Source organism: Myripristis murdjan, chromosome 20 (assembly GCF_902150065.1).
Source record: "Myripristis murdjan chromosome 20, fMyrMur1.1, whole genome shotgun sequence".
In the NCBI taxonomy this organism is placed as follows: Eukaryota; Metazoa; Chordata; class Actinopteri; order Holocentriformes; family Holocentridae; genus Myripristis; species Myripristis murdjan.
The window spans coordinates 26,795,613-26,819,084 of record NC_043999.1 but is presented as its reverse complement, the minus strand read 5'-3'; the positions used below and the strand labels follow the sequence as shown (position 1 = coordinate 26,819,084).

Genomic DNA, 23,472 nt, shown 5'->3' with positions numbered 1-23,472 from the left:
TGCATCCAGTCAGAAATCCTTTTAATAAAACAGCAGAACAGGTCTTGTGCATTAGCAGTTTAAATTCAGCTCCAGCTCGCTGTAGCATGTGATGGGTTTGGCTTTGTGAAAGCAGCAGTGGTAATTAAAGACTAGAGTCATGGGCGTGTGTGTGTTTGTGTCTGCTTTCAGGATTGCTGTCATTCACTTTTCTGTTCTTGTGTTAACCAGACGACTAGCGACAACAACACAGGCTTTCATCTGGAAGCCTGGCAGACAGTCTGCTTAGCTTTTTCCTCCTCTTCTGCCCACTGACTAATTCCTGTTCTCCTGCAAAGGCCTGAATCACACCTAACATCAATTAACACTTGGCACACACTGCATGGTAAAACCTGTGTGTGTGTGTTTGTGTGTCTGTGCGCATTGATATGTCTGCTTCATCTAAATACTCAATACTGCTTGAACACTTTATTGAGATCAGCTTAAGTTTTAAAAACCTTTAAAGTTGTTGGCGTGATGTTTGGAGGGCACAGAGATTGGAAGCCAAGCTGATTTTGTAAATATAAATAATGCATTTTATTGTCTAATTGTTTGGCACTGCATGAAAAATAATTACTGCTGTTGTAAATTTCTTTTTCTTCTTCTTCTTTTTTTTGCTCTTTGATAATCTTTCATTTGTCACACACTGGATTTGATGAATTCAGTAAAACTTCACTTACTTTTTGCACATTTTCTTTTTGTTCTACCACTGCGGCACAAAGTCGCTGCTTGGTTTGGGAAGGAAGAAAAGAAAACAGCCACACACACACACACACACACACACACGCACACACAAAGATATGAAGCTGAGTGCATGTCTAACTGCATTTGTAACTTGTGAACCTGGAAGTAATTTTGCTTACAAATGGCAGTAGAAGGCAGCAGATATGCTAGTGAAGTCAGAGATACACTCCACGTGTGAAAAAGATCTGCAGTGCTGGGATGATATGCATTTTTGAAAAATATATATTATTGGGACAAAATTATCGTTATTTGTTTACATTTTTATTATGTTAACACACTACAGTCAAGTTGTTAAAAGAGCAACTGTGTTTTTATTTTTGATAAATCATCTGTCCTCCAAAAACATTTCATTAAATTGAAATGGACCTGAAGTGATTGCCACTTGCTATAAAATGCCTCACCACAAAAATGTTTTCTGAAAGCGCTGTCTCATGACTGAACTTGGAACGTCTGATATAACACACACAGTTAAAAGATGCCAGCACATTGTTTTGCCACAACAAGCAATTTCTGGTCTCGTTGTACTGTGGTTATGTGGGTGTAGGGAAGCAGGAATTCATTAAGACGTGTGAAGACTATACTCTGACCTTGTTCTGTCACTCTGAAAACATGCTCTGACCTGGCCCTAATGGTCTTATTAAAAAGAGTAAATAATGATTCAGACAAACATGGTTTCATAACAAGTTGTATCAAAGTCACAGTGCTGGCCAGTGTTCATATTGTTGACTAAATGTATTCGCCAACAACTTTTTTCCAGCATGGAGATCAGACAAAAACAAAACAAAAATGAACAAAAACTAACAAAATATCATGACATCTTCATTAACACATAAAGAGATGACAATGACAGAAGTCCAAACCTCCATTTGCAAGGAGACAGACAAGTTGTATATTTGATATTAATCACAGTGAAATAACAAAAGGTAGATAAAAACAGTAAATAAAAATAACTGAAAGACTAATTTCCACAAATTTACCAAGGGAAAAAGGGAAAATGATTTGTTAAAACTATTGTCCGCACCAACTACAACTACTGATGTTTTTGTTGAAAAAATCGAGAAACAAAGTAACAAAATTCTAACCAAAACTAAAATGCCTTTTAGTCAAAAGACTAAATCAAAATTGTTTATCAAATCCTGCTGCTGTAACAGCAAATGAAATGAATATAGTGTGTGAGCATTGAAATTTCTTTGAGGAAGTTTGCTGGGGCCACATTGAATCAGTAGTAACCTCAGAAAAGGAAGCTCCAGAGAATCATGACGCCTTTGTGACTCCTGGACAGAACTGCAAATAAAACTTTATGGGGATTATCCAGCTGCCCTGTCTTTAAGTCAACTTCATTATCAAGGAAATGGCAAAATCTGCACACATTCCACACATGCATGCTGTACACACACACACACACACACACACACACACACACACACACTATGGCACATGAAACGTTTCATTTATTTATATTGAGGTTTGGTCGTCTAGACAGCTTGAAACATCTATCATTGACGTGTGCGTGCCTCTGTGTGTGTGTGTGTGTGTGTGTGTGTGTGTGTGTGTGTGTGTGGTTGGGTAGGACAGACAGGATTTATCTAACTTCCTGTTTTGGGACTGAGTCACAGGAGTCTGGCTGGCTCTGGATGGCCTTTGTTTAGTTGTGTTTCTCTCTCTGCTTCTCCTGCTTTACTATCAGTCTGGAGACACACACACACACACACACACACACACTAAATATTTTTCAGTCTGGTTCTCCCTCCACTTGAACCATCAGATGCAGTCCCTGTACACAACATGTTGGAATATACATTTGGTAAATCAAACACTGACTCAAACTGACAGTCAGTCTTTCACCAGCCTAATTTCCAGTGTCAGCATGGCTGCTAAAACATTCCACCAGTCCTTTAGTTTAAAGCTGCTGCCATTTAATTCAAAGTGCAAACTGAACGTGACACTGGAATAAAGTGGTGTAAAGGGGTGAGCAGTTTTCCCCATCTTGTTAAGGAGCCAGATTCCGATCAGTGTGGACAGTGTGTGATGCTGGCTTGGTCCCATCTTAGTCACGTCTTTGCAACTGTGCCGGCTAATCCGTGTAATAAAAGTTATTCTTGCTATGGAATATTTTACTAACGGAACAGGCAAAGCAGTTTTGCGTTTTCTTAGTTTACCATATTTTCCTTGTAATTAGGTTGAGCCAGCAACACATTTTAGCTGTCACATATAGCTAGCTGGCAAATGGAGCTTTCCGTTCACTGTCTGATGTTCCTACTTCCCACCTCTGTGCTGAATGTGTTGCAGCCGCCATGGACGACTACAAGAAGACAGAAAATGACCTTCTAACAAGAGTCAGTGATGATAGCTAACCAGCGTTGCTTCTCTATCCCTTTAGCAGTGAATTACTGCTAAAGTGCTGAGTGTAGTATTGTTAGTATTGGTACTGAAGTGTTGGTTTGTATTATGACAAAAACATTTTTAGCACTAGAATCTCATCTTGAGTCATAATCAGGCCCAAACAGCCACAGATATGGGACAAATGTAGATTTGTCGCTCGGAAGTATCACCGCTACACAAAAATCCCAAAGTGAGCTAACGTTAGCTGCTAATAGGGGGTGATATGAAAAAAATCTTCTATCGCGATATGGACCATTTTATATCATGATAACGATATACCACGATATAGTTTTTCATAGAATAACTTGAAAATGTACTATATAACATACCGTATTCATCTGAATATAAGATGATATTTTTTCCATTGAAAATGCCCTGAAAAAACGCCCTCGTCTAATATTGGGGGTCTAAGCAAATCCACATGTATTGTACTTGCATATGTAAACCAGCAGGTAGGCTCGCCTGATGCCACGATTACCGGCGAATGGCCGCATTGCGCAGTCACTAATCAACCATGTTGTCTGTGTCATTGTCTGTTGTGCTGCTGCAGCCGCGTATGAACAAAAGTTGATTTATAATGAAAGGTAGGCCTATATATGGCAGTATGTGTGCACCGCTCACCTGTCAGATCCGACAGACCTGACCGAGTGGGCGCGGCACCGGCCCAGGTCCATTTGGGCTTCCTGGGGCTCTGTCGGTGTCGGTTGCGATTGCGAGAATGATGCATTTTCTAAGCCTTCTTCCTCCATGTTTTCATGTCTCTGCTTGCCCGCGTGTGTTGTTGTGTGTTGTATTCCCGCATGTGTGGTACCACATGAATAACGTAAAACAGCATAGTATCGCAAAACCAGAAAGTGTCCACAGAATGGTATCTTCTTTGCGAAAATAATTTTTTATTCTTTTTTGTTTCATAATCTGAGTGCATATTGGTGACCAGTGACAACAATAATACATTCACAGTAGCCTACACTATGAAAATTCACTTGAATTGATAAAATGGCAATAGATAAAATGGCAGTTGGATCCACTCTGCAGAAATACAGACGAGCCAACAGCTTGGAAGACAAACCAAGATCTGGGCGTCCAAGGGTTTCTTCAGCAAGAAATGACCGCATCCTGATCCGCATGTGCAGGCAAAACCGCCGAATGACATCACAGGAGCTTCAGCAGTAGTGGTCAAACCAAACTGGTGTCCAGTGTTCCACCCACACTGTACGTGGCCGACTTTTAGATCAAGGCTTAAGGTCCTACAAGGCTATCAAGAAGCCCCTGATCAATGAGAGACAGAGGTTAGCCCGGCGTCGTTGGCCCAGGCGCACAAGAACTGGACAGCCAGGAACTGGAAGAAGATTCTGTGGTCGGAAGAATTTGTCAAGAATATAGTTTTGTTAGTTTTTCTTGTAAACAATAAACAAAAAAATATAATTTGTATTTGTTTGTATCTGTCTAATGCAGCCACACCTTTTGAAACACAAAAAAGATTTTTTCACAAATATTTCATGATAATATTTGAGATTGTGTAAAATTTTAAGGGTGTCCGAAAACATTTTTCCACCACTGTATATATTTCACCAAATCACTAGTGTAACTGGTGATTACTTAATTTTCAATTCATTCAGGGCGTTGAGCCATTTATTGCAAAGTTGGTCAGTTATTACTTTATCATTTGCTACACATCATCCGGGTACAATACCACCACCAGCCAAAACACAGAATCTCCTTAGACTTAAAAGCCCCACTGCCATTAGCATTTAGCTTTAATTAGCAGTGCTCACTAATGAGGACGGCACTGTGGAAATAGCATTTCAGTCAGCCTGCCTGAGGCCTGAATCGTACTACATTTATTTGATCCACTTAGGAATTCCAGTTGCCTGCCCACTTCCAGGCTGCGTGTCAAGATCCATTTCAGGAGCAAACCATAATAGCAACCATGACTTGATATGACTTATTTTTTTCATGGCAGAAAAGTGAAATCAGTCAGAGTGGTTGTTATAACTTATGTCTAGTAGGACTTGGTGATATGGAGTTGTGGCTGATAATGGTAGATTATAGATTTTTCTCTCCTTTAAGATGATAGTAAAAATGATGAGGGTGTAAAAGTCTAGTATACATCCTGTAGATCCAGTGTTTTGCTTTTTTTTTTTTTTTTTTAAGCCTTTTCTCTCAGCTGTTTGGGAAGCAGCTACGTCCATGCATTGATGCAGTTGTAGCGTAAGTAATGTCACTCCACCAGCTACTGTTTTCCTTTATAAGGACCGCCTGTAGAAATGACTTGAGAGAGCCATGTCAGAACAGCAAAGTAAATGTTGGTGCTCACTCCTCTGCATGAGTGTGTACAGGCATTTATTTACAGGCATAGCAAAATGATGAGGCTGTACGTACCCTTTCAAACCTGATCAAATTCATTTTATGTCTTTCCAAAACATGGGGGAAAAGGTACTTAGCAAATTAGCAGCAAATTAAAACAAAAAAGCAGCAGAACATTAGCAAAAAATTAGAAAAAAAATTAGCAGAAAACTGTATTTATAATGAGTCGCTTGCAGTGGGCAAAGTCGCTTAAGTCAGATTAATTATCAGATTAATCATCAGATTTCTTGTGTTTAAATGCTTGTGAAAGGCGTTCAACTCAGATTCCAGAACAAAATTGACCAGAAAAATTACCAAAACAAAAAAATATAAACACAAACAAAATGAAAACAATAACAAAAATTATTAAAACATTGCCAGAAAATTAGGGAGTAAAAATACAAGTAGACTTTATAATTATTATAAATATGGATTTAATGTTCAATTCATGAAAATGACCATACCCCACCCCTTTAACTTGTGTTCTGTGTTAAGCTGCTGTCTGATGTCCAGTGCCTGCACACCGCTGCCTGCCTGCCTGCACGTCCTGTCAATAATTAAAAGGTCTTGTCTTGCAAGGTGTGATGCTGTGTTGCTTTCATCTAGCTAGCCATGCATATATGTGTCTGAAACCCACCTGCTATCTGTCTGCCCTGTGCTGGGGGGCCAAGAACACATTGCAGTGTGTGTGTGTGTGACCTGGTTTGTTTGTACTCCTCTGTGAATCCACTGCTAATGGCTTGAGACCATCAGGATTGCAGAGCACGCCGTCTAGCACACTTGTGACTCGGTCAGTGCTTGACCTACAATTTCAGAGTATTTACAGGTGCCATGTAGCCTGATATCCAGACTGAATGACTTTTCCATTTCCACTCCATTATTCAGGCTGAAGTTGTCCCTGTGTTAGCTGATTTGTGCAGGCGGAGTTACGACGCAGTGACGTAGCTTTCAGTTGGCATTACAGCTGCCTTAGCTAGTTTACAGTGCTGTTTCAAATCAGTCTAACTTAACAGCTTTGTGATTAAATTGAATCATGAGATCACTGGTGAGTCCCACCCATAGTGGAGAGTAACCTAATTACTGAAGTGCATGTAAACACAATGAAATGTCTTCTGCTTCCCACTGCTTCCTCTGCACTGTGTGTATGTGAGGGTGAATAGTTTGGGAAGAACTCTCATTGAGAGAATGTGAGACATTACATCACTGCTGCCACAGTTTCTCTCTCTCTCTCTCTCTCTCTCTCTCTCTCTCTTCCCTCTTTCTCCCCCCCCCCCTCACACACACACACACAGTCATTGTCTCATTTTCCTTCAAAAAAGCCATGCTCTCACTTTCTAGTGTACTGTTTCTCTCTCTGTCTCTCTCTCTCTCTCACACTCACACACACACACACACACACACACACACACACACACACACACACACGTTTGTAACACAGCTGGACAACATATGGGTGACTGCAGAAAAAGGCCGGCAGTCTATAAAGGCTGCTCAGAGTTTATAGTTGTGCAACCTCTGTCTTTCACCTGGAAGTAATAACAGGCAGTTTATCATTCATTCCCAGAAATACACTAGTGACCAAACACTATTCACAATTCATGGAAGGACATAGCTCAGGGGGAAGTTTCCCCCACAAGAGGCAGCGTTCAGGTCACTCTGCAGGCTACAGCACCCTGCTCAGGCCCGGGTTATGTCAGGGCTGCTGGGGGAACCTGATTATTGGCCTCCTGCATGGAAATTGGGATTTGGGTAGTGGCACACACAGTAAACTGACATTGTATCATAGTCTTGATTTCCATGTTGGTGCTCAGACATTTATCCCCCACACCCTTTTTTCTTTTTTTTTTTTTTTTTGCTGTTTAGACTTCCCTTAGACAGTGTAGTAACGATGGCTTCTACAACAAATATCCACCACAATCAGTCAAAGCATATCATATCAGAATATCAGAGCTGCATCACTGACAGGACCGGACGTGATATGTCAGAATTTTCACTATCTGCCCCATATGTTGATATGAAGAATGCATGTTTGCTGATGTGCAAAGCAGTGATGAACTAGCAGGCTTTGTGGGAGCAAGTCAACACCTTAAACTGTCTTAAACAAATTGAGTAAAGAAGGTATCTGGGTTGAATAGTCCCAGTGCGCCACTTTTCAGCAGTATAAAAAAGCTGTTTTGTTGACAGATCGGAGCATGTTTCTTTGAGCTAATTTTAGGCCTCAATTCTGTCGGTTTGTGTTTCAGCCAAAGAATTTTTCCTTATCTACCTGGAGGAGAGTGCACAAAACATTGAGTGTTTTTGTCTCGGAGAGGGACAAAAGTGACAGGAGACATATGTTTTTCAATTTTTGTGGCTCTTTGTCATTTGAAATTGAGGATCACACACAGTGAACCAACTTACAAAATTATAGCCACTCATATTTATTGTAGTAAAACTGCTACTTGCAGGTTTAGGATTGCAGGTATAAAATTGTGGTTGAAACACCCAACACTTTTAAAGACACTGAGTGCCAAAACAAAAAAACTTCTAAGTTTGTATGTATGTTTCAGCACAACTCTGAAAGTGTACAGTGTGTTATTATGATTCCATTATATAATTGATTAGTCTAAACTCTTTATCTCCTCCCTCTCCACCCCTTCTTCATTCCTTCTTCTTGTCCTCCTCTTCCTCCAGCTCTCCAGTGCTACTGTGAGCGCTGCAGCGCTAACTCCAGTTGCACGACAGACGGCGTTTGTTTTGTCGCCATCCGCAAGTCTGGCAGCCGGCAGACCACCGAGCGCAGCATGTGTGTACACGAAAATGAACTGATCCCGCGAGACCGTCCTTTCATCTGCGCCCCGTCTGTCAAACATGAGACGGGCATTTACCCCATGTGCTGCAACACCGACTACTGCAACAAGAACCCTGACCCCAGTGTCTTCCCTGGTAAGATTACCCACATTGACATTACTCTGACGACCCGTACCAGTGATTTTGAATGTTTTGCCCTTTTACCACAATTTAGCCACATTTTATATTACAACAAACCATTTCGTGCAGGGGGTACTTAAATAATCAGAATTCCTCCATTTTCGAATTTGAAGTTTTTGCTTAAGTGTCCATGTTATAATGTTCTGTTTCTGTGGCTAACAAAACTGTCACCAATCATAAACCACAGAACTGATCATTTGCTGTGTAAAACAAACATGGGAACAAAAAAAAAAAAACAGGAGGATAACTGAACAAAATCAAGCCAGCGGCTTTTTTTTTTCAGTGATCCAAGGCAAAAGAGGCAGCTCCTTAAAAAGATAATGAATGCCCACTGCGGCAAGGCACCAGTGTTGCCCGGGATAGCAGTTCCATTTCTCCTGTAGTTCAGTGAGTGAAGACACCTGCCAGAGTTGTAGTAAGAAAGGCTCATCATGCCCCTGGCCTCAGCAGCATCCCTTCTGTTCACAAGATATTCTAGCTGGCGTGAAAGAATAGTAATGATACAGCACTAAATGCATGTGGAGTAAATGGCTGGCACACACTCCCCACTTCAGATCTCCATCAGCCCCCCACCTATATCCATTTACAAAATTAATTTTTAACTGTATACAGAGACTCCCATTGGCAAAAGTTATTTAAGGTAAGATAAGCTGAGGTTTGCCAGCTTGGATGTTTCTGTTGTCCCCGTAGTGCTCAGACAGTATGAACAGCCTTGTTTTGATTTCTCATCCTCTCCTCTGGCAGTTGATGGCCGCTGCATTTAAAGCTCATTAAGATTAAGAGCAAAAAGGGGCTCTTTTCACAAAAATGTTAAAAATAGAGGAGCAGTTTTGGTCCAGATTTTTCACCAAAAACAAACAAACAAAAAAAAACATTTTCTACATAAGCTTGCTGGATTGAGGGTAGGTAAAGTTAGTAGAAAATGTCCCATCATTAATGGTACAAATATGTTAAGTCTTGGAACTTATGGGCAATGTTTTTCAAATGATCTCAGATTCTCTCAGATCATGGAGTTTAAACCAGCTGGACAAATGTGCGTGTGAGTGATGTCTCAAAAACAAGGAAGGCGGATGTAGCTGCTTAAGATGTCTGCAGGTTGCTTGCAGTGCATAGACAATCCATGTCATGCATTTTCAGAAAACTGCTTGATCCTCAGCTGTTCTTAACAAACACAAGATTTCCGCATTGTCATGTCAGTGCCAACAAATCAATTTGAACATTCAAATAAAAGTTTGAGGCTCGAAATACCCACCTGCAACCTTCAATTTGCAGAAAAAAAATAAAAACAATGTGCAATTTTGTCCTTTTCCACCTAATCTAGCCTGTAATACGTCCGATAAAGAATAAAAATGGCTATAAACAAATTTCAGTGTGATTTCTTCTCGGAACCCTTCGGAAACTCACAGTAAGAAAAAAAAGTCCCGAATTACCAGAAGCCAGGGCCACTGAGGACGAGTCCAAAGGTTCTGGCGTGGTCCCCCGGGAAGAGGACTCAGTGGGTGCTTCATCGCAAGAGCCACCAGCGGGGCCATCCCGGGCCCAAGGAACCACGCCAGAACCACCCGACCCATCCTCAGTGGACACATGACATGAAGAAGATAATGCACCTCTCAAATCTTTGTTTCAAAGGGTGAGCAATACAGCTCTGTGCATACAGACTAGCTCTGTTTTTGTTTCACACAATATAAACTACATTCTGTACAAAGCCATGCACGATGCTGTTGTTAGCTTTGCCAGGCTAGGTAGGTTATAGTAGGGCAGGAAGAACAACTTGGGTATTTGCAGAAAGTTTTTTCCAGATTGCATTAAAAAAAAATTGGCAACTTGCAATTTTGCAGAAAGCAGAAAGTATTTCGAGCCCTGCATGTATTTTGCATGCCTTGGGACCCAGTTTGGACCACGTCAAGACAGGGTGTTTCTGATGCCCTTCTTTTTGTTGCGTCTTCTGGCGCACTTTTAAATGCACTGTGGGTGTCTAGGTTCTAATGTTAACCCGACTGGTTTCACAGCCACTATGGAAAGATAGGTATGCTTTATATATCATCAGAAACATTGTATATGGAGAGAAAAAAAACTCAGTTGAGTAGAGTTGCAGTATTTGACCATGGGATTTTTGTTATTGTTAGAGATAGATATATTATTGCTATTGTTATTTTTTAATGAACCTGGAGGGTTCTGAACCTGAGCAGGTTCGGGCTGACTGACTGCACTACACACTGCACAGAAAGACAGGCTGCTCCTTTGGTGCTCCGTTTATGCTTTGAAATGCATGTGACAGCCTGACAGAACTGGTATAGACAGTCACTTCAGTCTCCAGTGTTGGAGGTTTTGCCTCTTTTTCTCTCTGCTAATAAGCTTAGCATACAAAGTTTAATGGTGTTTCATGAACCCATTGGGAATTCATATTTGAGCTTTTAAGGGAGAAGCTGAAGCTCCTACTTTGGTCAATAAGTGTGGAGAGCTAATCAGTTTGTCCTTGCCGACCTCTCCATTTTTTCTGCTTATCCATTAATAGCATTTTGAGATATCCTGCTAACAGACAAGCAGACAGAATGTAGTCAAAACATAAACCTCCGTAAGCTTGGCAGGGTTAATAAAATAAAAAGAAAAGTGTTTCTGTGCTGTTTATCTCAGGCATTGGTGGATATTGGAGGCCAAGAACTGTTTGGACAAAAAGAATGGAGGATGTGTCACAGAACACTTGGGCAGAATGGCAAGCTCATCCCTGATTGATTCAGGCTTTAGTGCCCCATCAGTTTGCATTAGAAACATTCACTTACTGTTATTCTCCCAGCTTGCAAAAGCAATTGTTGTATTGTTTTTGTGCCGCTTTCAGCTGCCTTCTGTTGTAGAGGAGAAGGATCTTTTCATTTTGTCTGTGGCATGAATGTTTAGCAAAGCTTTCATGTAAACCCGCTGTCTTTGTCTCAGTGCCAGTGCCTGGTTTAGCACTGAAAGTTAGCTCATTTCTTACAGCTAAGGCTACATTCACATTGCAGCTGAATGAGAAGTGATACACAGCATGGAGAGCCTACAGAGAATCAGCTCAACTTGCAAAGGGGCCACAAATGGTTGTTTTGCTTAGATTTTACAATTTAATTAACATTTTTTCTACAGTTTACCGACATTATGTCATTTTATTTATTTATTTATTTATTGTTGTTGCAAACTTTGCCAGTGAGGCAGTCATTTTTTACTCAACCTACTTAAATTAAATAAATGCTTGCTCACTATAAATAAAGGTCTTGAGTAAATACTGTCTTCATCTATACTGTCTCACACTGTTTTTCAGACTGTCTCTGTCAGCTTTCGGTTTTTCTCTCATGCTCCTCATGTTCTCCTTTTTGTATTTTCACTGTTATCATGTTAGCAGTTGATCAGAAAGGCTTCGTCAGCAGCAGTTTTGTGGTAAAAGCCATAAAAATTGTCTGTCCTGCAGTTCTTCTGCTCTTCTGCAATTCAACATTTGGAGATTGAATCATCCAAACAAGTCAACAAGAGGCTGTGAAGAGGCTGCTAGGAACTGTGTGTGTGTGTGTGTGTGTGTGTGTGTGTGTGTGCAGAAAGAAAAATCGGAAAGGCCTATAGTACAACAAGCAGAAAGGGCTTTCATATTAGAGTTTGATTGAGGTCAGTATCAATGTTTTTATTTGAAGCTGTCGATAGCTGACACTTTGTGCTAATTAAAGTGAGCTTTGAAATCTAACCCAACAAAGTTATCATTGAGTCATTACTATTAATTATCAACCCTGCAAACCTTTTCTGACATATTATGGCCATTTTGTGCTATGGGACAGTAGAAATCTAAAAAATAAAACTTTAAAATATTCAAATATTAGAAATAGGTGTTCTGTGCTGTGCTGTTTCTTCTGCTTCTTCTAGAGATAGATTGCAACATGAAAATTATTACTGTAAAAATCTGTTCTCTGAACTTACTTGCCTTTTCTAGTTCAAATCTTTTTTTTTTTTTTTTTTTTTTTACACTGGTTTTGCATCACAGTTACCAACAATACCAATTTTTGTCACATGATGTCAGAGGGATCAGACACTGTACAGCCCAGGTGGGAATCTAAGTCATGACTCCCAGTGCACAGGTCAAACTCTTTGGAAGACATGGTCTAACCACTGCACTAACTGCATGTTTAATGAATTATAACATATTTCGGTTAGTATGTTTCCTCCCTCTTTTTTGAAGGTAAAAAAATGTGCAAGGGTTCTTTCCAGAACCCCTGGGGATGCTTATTGATAGAACCTTAAGAATATTTTAGGTGTTCATTTGCCCTTGCGAGGCTCTTTTACATAATTATTTATAAAAGCCTTGAGGCTGTAAATTTTTAACTAGAAAAATACTTTTTCTTGTGATCCTCTGTTGACCTATGAAGAGGAAATCCTAAAGGAAAAGCAAAATCTTTGCAGTTCAAGGACACTCCCCCAGGCTGGATTCTTCTCACCGTGACCCCAAGCCTTCCTGTCAAAGGGTTTTAAATTCATCACAAGGATTAAAAAGGTGCACGAACCTCTGGATGAGAAGTGGTTTTCTTTCATCGACATACAGTTCAGTTGATAGGATGAAGACATTGTGGCTGCTGTTTTGGGCCTTGTAGTTGAAAGTGTGTGTGTTTGTGTGTATGTGTGTGTTAAGAATAGGCCAAATATCCCATCAGGCTAGCAGATGGCGTGTGCCCTAGCTCCAGTCGGCCTGACAGCTTCCTGGCTTGTGGCTAGCACTTTAGGCTTTGTACTGGCCAGCCATTAGTATCCTCAATATGGACAGTTAACCCTCCAGCAGCCTCCACTCTCTCACTTGATCTCTCACTTGCTGCCTACGTCGATCACACTTTTGCTCACATGTTGATCTCAAGGCCGGGAAAAAGCTATTCCAGTCTGGGGTTTTCCCCTATTTCCCCTACAATGAATGAAGCATCTTACTCATGTGTAATGGTATTTTCAGTGTTCACAAATAACATTATAGCTGGCAAGATGTCAAGCTGTGATTAGCTCATGGTAAATACTGCTGCTGAATAAAATATGAATTCTGTCATGCATGCCTGAATACATCTCCACACATGCACATACAAGCAAATGTACACCAAATGATGAAGCAAAAGGTAAATTAGATGAAATTACAATTCAGCTCATGTGTCCAGAGTGAGGTGCCAAAAACTGTTATGGCTGTGACAAATATCCTGTCACAGTAGGATATTTGTAACATTCTCTATTTTTCCCCAAGGTCATATATAAATTCCACTTCACATAAGACGCCTATTGATGCTATTTTTTAAAGTAGCGCACAAACTTTCCAGTCTGCTTTATTACCATGACAGGACAGAAACCTCTGTCACCACTGCAGCTCACTATCTACTGAAGTAACTCTGCAAACCTCAGTTAGTGGCTAGTAACACACAGAGATCTGTCACCATCAGCGCTGTCAGCAATAACACAGGAAAGAGCAATAAATTAAGATAAATCTTAATCTTCATCTGTCTTTTTATTCCTTATTCATCCCTATCTTTATTATTTAAGGTCCCTTTATTTTTATTTCATATGTTGACTTATATCTTTATTGTGCTCTTTTATGTGCCACATTTTATTAGCTGTGGTTTTATTATTATTCATATTTTTTTATTCTTATTTTTTCTTATATTATTTTTTTCCTATCCTTTCTTCGTCCCGTAGTGCCCACAGAGAAGACTCCCCCTCTGGGCCCTGTGGCCCTGGCAGCAGTGATTGCCGGCCCAGTGTGTGTACTGTGTTTACTGCTGGTCTTGGCGTTCTACGTCTGCCACAGCCACCGCGGTCTGGGTCTTGGAGCTGGAGGTGCTGGGGCACACCACCACCACCACCACCACAGGGTGCCCAATGAAGAGGACCCCTCCATGGACCACCCCTTCATCACTGTAGGCACCACACTTAAGGACCTCATCTACGACATGACCACCTCTGGCTCCGGCTCAGGTAGGGGGCTGCACCCTGTGCTCCGGGGGGGTCGTTGGCTGGCTTTGTAGGGGTAGGGGGCTGCAGATTAGTCCCTTTGTTCATTTCTTTGTTGCATTCAATCTGTCAGACATCACCATCACTTAATGAAACTTGTGAATGATGTATCTTGGGCTGCAAGTAATGATTATTTTCACTGTCAATTAATCAACTAATTATTTTGTCTTTAAAATGTTAAAAATAATGACAAATTCCTAGTCAGAAGCCATATTTTAAACTTCCCTACTTAGTCTGACCAGAAATCAAACAAAACCAAATGATAATGATATGAAATGGAGAAAAGCAATCGAATTTCAGCGTTTGTGAAGCTAGCAACTGTTTGATATATTTACTTGATGAACTATTGAAATGGTTAAGTACAATTCCAGGTCAAAATAAGGTGACATACACTAAGCAGCCACTTTATTAGTTTCACCTGCACAATCTAATACAATCCAGTCCAGCTGTTGTGCCATAAAGTTTGCTTTCCTGCTGCCTATAACGCTCAGCTTTTCTTGCTGTCACAGTAACAGAGGTGTTCATTCACTTCTATGTTTGGCATTGAGCTCATAGTTAGTGCTGCTGTTGGACTGGACTGCATTTTGTTGAGAGCTGTTTCCACTATTCTGTCCCCCTCATGTATATAAATAGGGAGGACAAAAAATTAGAAACACCTCAATATAATGTAGTCCAGTACAAGACCTCTGCAAACTACAACCTCATTAATAAACATAGAATTAAATGTACATATTCTCCACAATGTCAACACACTCTGAACATTATAAACTTTCTTAAGAAGTAGAATTTATGGCTGCATTAGATTGTACAGGTGGACCTAATAAAGTGGACACTGGACATTTCTTGTGACTAGGGATGCACTGGTCAGTCGACCCATGACTGGTGAATGGAGGTGGCTTCCCCCGCCCCAAAATTAAAGTGATTGCATACATTTTTTTATTGTTGTTGTTTTTTTACTTTGTTTTTTTTTTAAAAAAAGCCACAGGAAAAGCAATGAGTTTGCATACCACTGATTTGATTTGACTCTGATTTGGGCCCTGCAGCTCTAGGTAGCTTTCATCATCAGCTGTCATCCCGAGTTTGTTCGACTTTTCCTTCTCTGTTCTCTCTGTTTTTCCCACTCTGTCTCTCAACTGCAGCTTCTGTGTGTGTGTGTGTGTGTGTGTGTGTGTGTGTGTGTGTGTGCGCACGCACGCGCGTGTGTGTGTGTGCGTGCATCTTCTCCCTGCACTCTCCCTTACCCTATCCTCTCCCTTGTAGTTTATAAATACTTCTACTTGTGAAGAGGAACTGGCTACTAGCTGTAACCATCCAAATGAATTCACATGCACAGTTACTAGAGGTGCAGTGGGTCACAACAGTAACGGTGCAGATTGTATCACACAGGCTTGATGCTTAATTTTTAATGTGGTGTTTTCAAGATTTGTAAATTGCTTGAAAAATTGGAATTACATTACATTGTATCACTGGGCAGAGCCCCTCTTGTTTGTCTTTTCACTGCATTGAGATGTAAGGAATTAATACTTCAAAAAACACCCTAATACATATTAGCCAGTCAGGGAAAACATGTTTTTTGTTGTTGTGGTTATACCACAAACTTCTGCATAAATTAGATCTTTGACAAAAACTACAGTAAAATACAAAGTTTGAAAATTAAGGAATGTGAAATGCATACTTTCAGTTCATCTCATCTCAGTTACATTTATTTCTGAAGACTGTCGCTTATTTTACTTTTTTTTTTTTTTTTTTAATGTGAGGCACCTCTATGCTGCACTGAAACACTGTGACTCACAGGATCACTCACAGGATATAGTTGGGCTCCATTTGGACACGCTGGCTTGCCACTTCTTATTTAGCGATGTGGTCGAGGCAGAGCGTTTAGAAGGAGTGTGGGTGGCACTGTGGTGGCTGCTGGATATGAAATGTGTGTCTGTAGCAGTGAAAGTAAACAGTAAATGAACCATTGTTGGCTCTTTATCAAAGCCAAACTTCAGATCATCATTGTGCTTCTGCAACATTGTGATGGTAATCCAGCAAAAGTTTGACTAGAAAGTAGTTGTGTTATCTGACATACATCTAAAATCCAGCCGAAATTGAGCTGCTGAGTTGAGCCATGCACAGGTGTTCAGCTCTCTCCTCAGTCCTCTGATCAGTTAGTTAGTAATGCCTCTGCTCATGTGGCTGATAACATTTTAATTGTTAATTGTATCTCAGTGGACGTTCCAGTGCCTGTTAGTCTGCCTCCCAGTGCTCACATCTCCACACTCAGCAGCATCACTAGTCACTGCTCCCTGAAGGTGGATCTGGACTCACCATGATCAACAGAGAGGCTGACTTTTATTAGATTTTTCAAAACAAGGTTGGAGATTAAGAGTGGTGACAATGTTTGTTGTTGTGCATTGATTTAAAAACCCATGAAAAACACTTTTGTTCCATTTAGTTTTGTGTACACAGTCACAGCCCAATTGCAAAGTATGAAAATATCATGTAATTGGCTTTATTGTTTGCAGTATTCCCATCTTTTAAACATGCTTTATTTTTGTGGATTGTCTGTTGTACACTTGCAGTTTAGCCTGAATGCAGCCACGTTCACAACAAAACAATCTATTGATTACTATCAAAGGATTTACATTATGTAACTGATGACAGTGATGAATTGTTTGTGTGTGTTTTCATGAGTGTAGAGATGGCGGTAGATGGATGATTCTGCCATCTGCTGCAGTAGACCTCTTGTTGGAGCAGCATACTACCATGACTTGCTCGCCTTTTTGTTTTGTAGCAACTATATGCACACACTGACTGGCAAAAGCTGCACTTCACGCTAGACATAAATTAGCGCCTCTCCAAGGAGACTTGCACCTCCAGCAGGCTGCCAGAGAAAGACTTGGATGGCAGCTTTCTAGCTTTTTGCACCATATTGCGTGAGGAGAGTGTGTGTGTGTGTGTGTGTGTGTGTGTGTGTATGTGTGTGTGTGTGTGAGACCAGTAGAATGTGTGTGTGTGTGTCTGTGTGTGTGTGTGTGTGTGTGTGTGTTCTGCTGTGTTTTATTGTGTATACTGTTTTAATTACTGTGCTAAATGAGAAAACGTGCGATGCTCATGGGGATAAAAAAGAAGCAAAATGTCCTCATTAGAACCTGTGCATGCTAAGGCTGTCCACTGTGTACTATTGATCAGTTCTACAAATTCCATCTGATGATACTATCTATCTGATGATACTGACTTGACCAGATCGGATTTTTAGTAAGAGTGCAATACTGTATCCTGTCAGTCTAACCCCAGTTTACACACATCAAGACCAGGCTTGAGTCAGTAAAAAAAAATGTTGTTTCATCAAAATTCAGCATCACTTTCTCTAACCCTAGTGTTTGTCTGTTCTCTCACATTGTTGTCTTGTGTTTTTCTCATATATATATATATATATATATATATATATATGTATGTATATAATATATTGTATTTGTTTGTGGTAGGTCTGCCGCTGCTGGTCCAGAGGACCATCGCCAGGACCATCATCCTCCAAGAGAGCATTGGGAAAGGGCGTTTCGGGGAGGTGTGGCGGGGGAAATGGCGTGGGGAGGAGGTGGCAGTAAAAATCTTCTCCTCACGCGAGGAGCGTTCCTGGTTCCGCGAGGCTGAGATCTACCAGACAGTCATGCTGCGACACGAGAACATCCTGGGCTTCATCGCTGCCGACAACAAAGGTTAGGAGCCTTTATCAGAGCCCACAGAATCTGGGTTTTAAAAGATTAAACTTTATTGATCCCTGTGAAGAAATGGGGGATGAAACAGCGAAAAAAGAAAAATAGCAATAAGAATAGAGAAAATGAAAGGTACTGAATAATAGAGTAAACACGTCCAGTGTTTCCAACATATAACTAACAGTGACAAGTATGAATAACATGAGTTACAGTATTATGACTGTAACTGAAATGACAGCTGTAGAGCATACATAGACAAAGAAAATGGCTTGTGTGCAAGATGTCAACATGTCAAAATATGAAATTGATGTATTAAGATATTTTTAAAAACACAAATATATCAATATATATGTGAAATTTACAAATGAGAAATTATGGTTTGCTTACTGTACATAAAATGAAAATGTCAACAGATTCAGAAGTTCATTAGAAGTGTAGGCATGAGTAAGGACAGAAAGAAAGAATAATTTCCTGAGATATATTGAATTTGCAGATATAGAAAATGTGAATTGCTAGATTTGGAAAAATAGATGGAGGAGCCAAATGTTCAGAACATGCGATTGTGCACGGTACATGTGCATCGTTGTCTGTAACCACAAATTTGTACAAACTCATATGCAGTTTGTGCTTCGTGACAGAGGGTGGGGTGAGTAGAGATGAAGTGCAACAGAAGTTGAGATTTGCATTCAAACCACCAATTTCACCAACACAATGGTCCATGGACTGGCTCCAGTCCTCCCACAAATGAGTTGGAATGGAAACCACTCATGCCACTCTGTCAAGAATAAAATTCTTGGGAAACGCAAATGTTTTGGCATGGAAATTATCAAATTTTGAGATGATAAAATAATACCTATCTTAATTTTTATTCCAGTCAATGCACATGTGCATAACAAATATAAGTGAACCTTAAAGGGGTGGTTGAACTTTTATTTATAATTTTTGTTAAATTAGACCCACAGCATCCAGGAGCCAGTATCCAGCACTCAGTAACAATGAGAGGAAGATAGCACCACTACTGGCCTACATTACAGCTAGGGGGAGGTGAAATAATTTCAGAATAATAAGCGATACCAGCACCAAGCAATTAGTCCAGTTTATTTGCCCGAATTTGAGCTTCATCAGGTTGTGCCTGTGGCCTGTGCAGACAACAGTGCAGGTTCAGGTTCTTAGAAACAGCTCTGAGGCTTTAGTTGTCAGAAGGCAGCTCTACTGAGAGCACAGTTTCTGTGGGCGAGTGTTACACTGTGAATAGGCGGGCTGGTAGACAGTATGGGGGAGGAACCGCTTCTCCGGGAGAACCAAGCAGACATAACACGGAATCTAACAGCTGCCTCAACACACACACACACACACACACACACACACACACACACACACACACACACACACACACACACACACAGACCAGAGCTGTGTGAGTGAGTGTGTGTGTACTGTAGATGTCGATGTGTTGCATTCATGACTCCTTCCATTGACTGAAAAGAGGTTTTTGAAGGTTGATACGGATATTTGTATGTTGTATAATAGCTCAGTAGTAGTAGCACATTCTTAGTCCACAGGTTCTCCTTATGGAGAAGATGGGCACTTTGCTGCATAACTCTGCATGTTAATGTGGGAAAACAGATATTTCCCTCAAACTACAGTAATTCTGTAAAGGTATGGTGAACTAAAATATGGAAGTTTTCATTAAATTTTAGCTGTTCTGTAGGACAGAAGTGGTGCTGTCTTCCTCTCATTGTTACTGAGTGCTGGATACTGACTGGATGCTCCAAATGCTAACTGTTAGCCTCCTGCCACTAGGGATGTATATCATTGGAATTTTCGCGGTATCGATACTGATACCGCTTATCGGTGCCGGTACTTATCGATGCCCTTATTGATACTCTTATATTTAATTTGGTGTAAAAAATAAAGACATGAAAAGAATTTCTAAAAACCATGTTTTTTAATGATATTAATGTCTCGCGGGATGTCGAATTTTCTTATTCGGTCTCGTTACAACCGTTTATGTCGGAACCAGTGCCCTATTGGCACCGCATTTCGGTACCCAACCCTACCTGCCACTGAGGTGGACTTTCTCCTATAATGTGTGGTAAACTTCATACAGCCCAAAATGGGTTTAAAATGTCCCGTTTTTAAATGTCCAATTTTTAAAATAAAATTCAGTACTAAAATGTTATTGCCATTTGCAGTAAATTATAGTTGGTTGGCTCTGGTCTGGGACCTCCCTGCCATCCCATAAATATACCATGTGCCATACCATAATCATACCATAATACCTCCCCAACCTCCATGTGCCTACACATGGGATCAATAAAGTATTTCTGATTCTGATTTAATACTGTTGCAACTCATCTGTTCAGCACAGAGGAAAATATTCTGCTAGTTGGAACTTAAACAGTTATGGGTCTTATCAGTCCTACTGCAATATGTCAACAAATTATTCCTGGCCAACATTAACTGTAGAGCTGACTTGCTAAAAACCTCTACTTTGGAGGCTTACAGCAGTAGAGTTGACGTGAGAAAGTCTATGACTGATACCATCACTAGATAAAGCTCAGATCAGATTGAAGCACTCCACCTCATGAACTGAAGAAAAATGGAGGATTTCTATCCAGGTGTCCAGGAGAGTGCACACAACGAGATGTGGACATTTTTGGCTATTTCATTCATCAGGATGGTACATACGTTTGACTCACAACTGAAAAAGATGCTCTCTATGATCCAAGATTGAGAATGTGACGGGTGCTTCGAGTACTTCAAACAAGGGGGCTTTTTAGGCACTCCAAGTATCAGGAAATGTGATGAGGAAGGAAACATTAAAAAGCCTTACTGTAGTGGCTAAATCATAAAAAAAGCCAAACATGTTTGGATCACTGTAGGCCTTCGCCAGGGCTTTAGAAAAAAAAGATGCCACAAATTAACGTAGGTATTTACAGACTTGTGACTCAAATCTATGTACCACCCTGACGAAAGCAGTAGCCGAAAACATTTGGTGAAGGATAAAATGCAGAAGAGTTGGGCCACAAATCCTCTGATACAGTGTGTGAAGTAAGGAGCCCTACAACTCACTATTTAAAATCTATACTACAGAATTTTTAGGTGGTTTAACAGCTTCCTAAGGTAGGGGTTTTACTATAGGGTTACATACTGCCACAACTGAAAAGCCTCATGCATCAGTCATGGAATAACATGACTGTAATAGCAGATTAATAGCAGATTTTTTTAGTGTGTATTCATGTAGCCCTGTGCAGTTGGGTGCTTTCTGAAGTGTCTTATACCTGTTCCTCTCCTCTCTTTCTGTTTGTCTAGATAACGGGACGTGGGACTCAGCTGTGGTTGGTGTCAGACTATCATGAGCACGGCTCTCTGTTTGACTACCTGAACCGCTACACTGTCACTGTGGAGGGCATGATAAAAACTGTCCCTGTCCACTGCCAGCGGCCTGGCCCCCTTCACATGGAGATTGTGGGCACGCAAGGTGAGAGACCCCCACTCAAAACACATACATGCAACCCATCACTCGTGGATAGTGACTGTCATGTCCGGAGGCTGGCTGTTGTGTTTCAAGTAAGCAAAAGAAGGCATGACTTGGTTGGTTTTTTTGTAAAATAGCACATTGGAACTCCTGTGGCCACGTGCCAAGTTTGTCCTCCTACTGCTGTTAATATGCATATTAATCTTGTCCTCTGCTTGGTTGGCTCATTGCTCTCTTGTGTCACTGTCTTAAAAAAAAAAAAAAAAAAAACAAGATTCATCAATCATAGGGCTTCTGTTGAAACTAGAATTGCCAAGGAAAATTCTCATGAATTTTGCAAGAGGTGGTAGGGGAGAGTTTGCAATGGAGAGAGTATGTTTGTTAGTGCGTGCTTGTACTTTATAGTAAATCCACTCATCCAAGTTGCAGGAGGAAAGGAAGTGTTATACCTAGTGTTAATTGATTTTCAGAGTTGGCAAAAAGCAGGTCATTCGATAATATATCAGTTGTGACACTGACCATTTCATTGAAGGATTTACTATCTGCATCACTTAAGTGTAATGTTTCGTGTTTTGTTTTCTCATACATTATATTCATCTAAAATTACCATCTGTTCTCTCAGGTAAGCCAGCCATTGCCCACAGAGACCTGAAGTCTAAGAACATTCTGGTAAAGAAGAACGGGACCTGCTGCATTGCTGACCTGGGGCTGGCTGTCCGCCATGACTCAGCCACCGATACCATCGACATCGCCCCCAACCACAGAGTGGGAACCAAAAGGTAATAAGGAACACAATATTGGCTATATAATCTGTGCAGCTCTATATTTGCATCGCCAGGGAAAGATGGAAGATACTGTGTGATCACAACTTTTAAAATACCATGGCAGGATACAACTGAGTTCCATTTTGGCTTAAATTACTAGTCTGTCACTGATTGTTGTTTCGACCTCTGTGGAATACAGGCAGTTTGCCATCCTAGTGCAATGTAAGGACTGCACCTCCCATTATCTTAATGTTACTCACTGTCCACTTCGGTTGTGTCACAAGTGACGCTGCCCTTAGTGATGCCGTGCTGCGTGACACCAGCAGGCAGGTACATCATGTAGGGTCCTCTGTGGCTGATGTTCACCTGCACTCTGTGAAGTGTGTCCTATATTGCTGGCCCTTCTTGGGCCAGTACTTGTATCCTTGGCTGAAGTCTGATACCACTATCGTCACACGCCCTCCTCTGCTTCCATGGAGATTCTCTCAGTAAACGCTCCTGACTCTGCAATTAATTGACTGATTCTTTCAATATTTTGGTATGAACATACCTGTGATTTGGCCACAACGCCCTGTCTTCTTCTTCTTCTCTTTTTTTTTTTTTTTTTTTTTTTTGTGCTGTTGTTGCCATGGCAACAGTGCCTAAATGGAGTGCAATTTAGGTTTGAAAGCTATACCCCCACAGGCACACTGCTTGTGAACACAGAGGTTGCAATTTTACTGAGAACTTCTAGGAATTTGGCATTTTGACAAAACTACGTTGGTGGTTTTCTATCACAGTCCCATAGTGTCCCACATGAAATGACCACACATGACCTCTACTTCCTGTAAAAGAGTATCTTAAATAGAGACATCATCCTGCACTAGTGGGTGGTTCATGAAATTTCAACCAGTAAAAACCATCACAATTCTTTAAATGGTCCTCTTTCCATCCGCCTGTTCCTTTAAATGAAATTGTGTTCCTCTGGTAAACTGACATACCCTGGTTTGCAGTTGTGAATGATCCTTACCTGCACTATGTCCTGCCCAGAGATCCTGTTCAACAGCAAATACATAAATCAGGAAAGTAAGAGTCC

The 23,472-nt window shown here is 40.7% G+C and overlaps 1 protein-coding gene across 1 annotated transcript in view; it reads left to right on the top strand.

Moving 5' to 3' along the window:
- The window catches only part of tgfbr1b (transforming growth factor, beta receptor 1 b), an 86,783-nt gene that overhangs the window by 36,263 nt on the left and 27,048 nt on the right, over positions 1-23,472 (top strand). Inside the window, 6 exon segments of the mRNA XM_030078960.1 lie at positions 8,164-8,415; positions 14,137-14,415; positions 17,925-18,155; positions 21,468-21,481; positions 21,483-21,636; positions 22,256-22,412. Coding sequence (XP_029934820.1) covers positions 8,164-8,415; positions 14,137-14,415; positions 17,925-18,155; positions 21,468-21,481; positions 21,483-21,636; positions 22,256-22,412 — 1,087 coding nt within the window.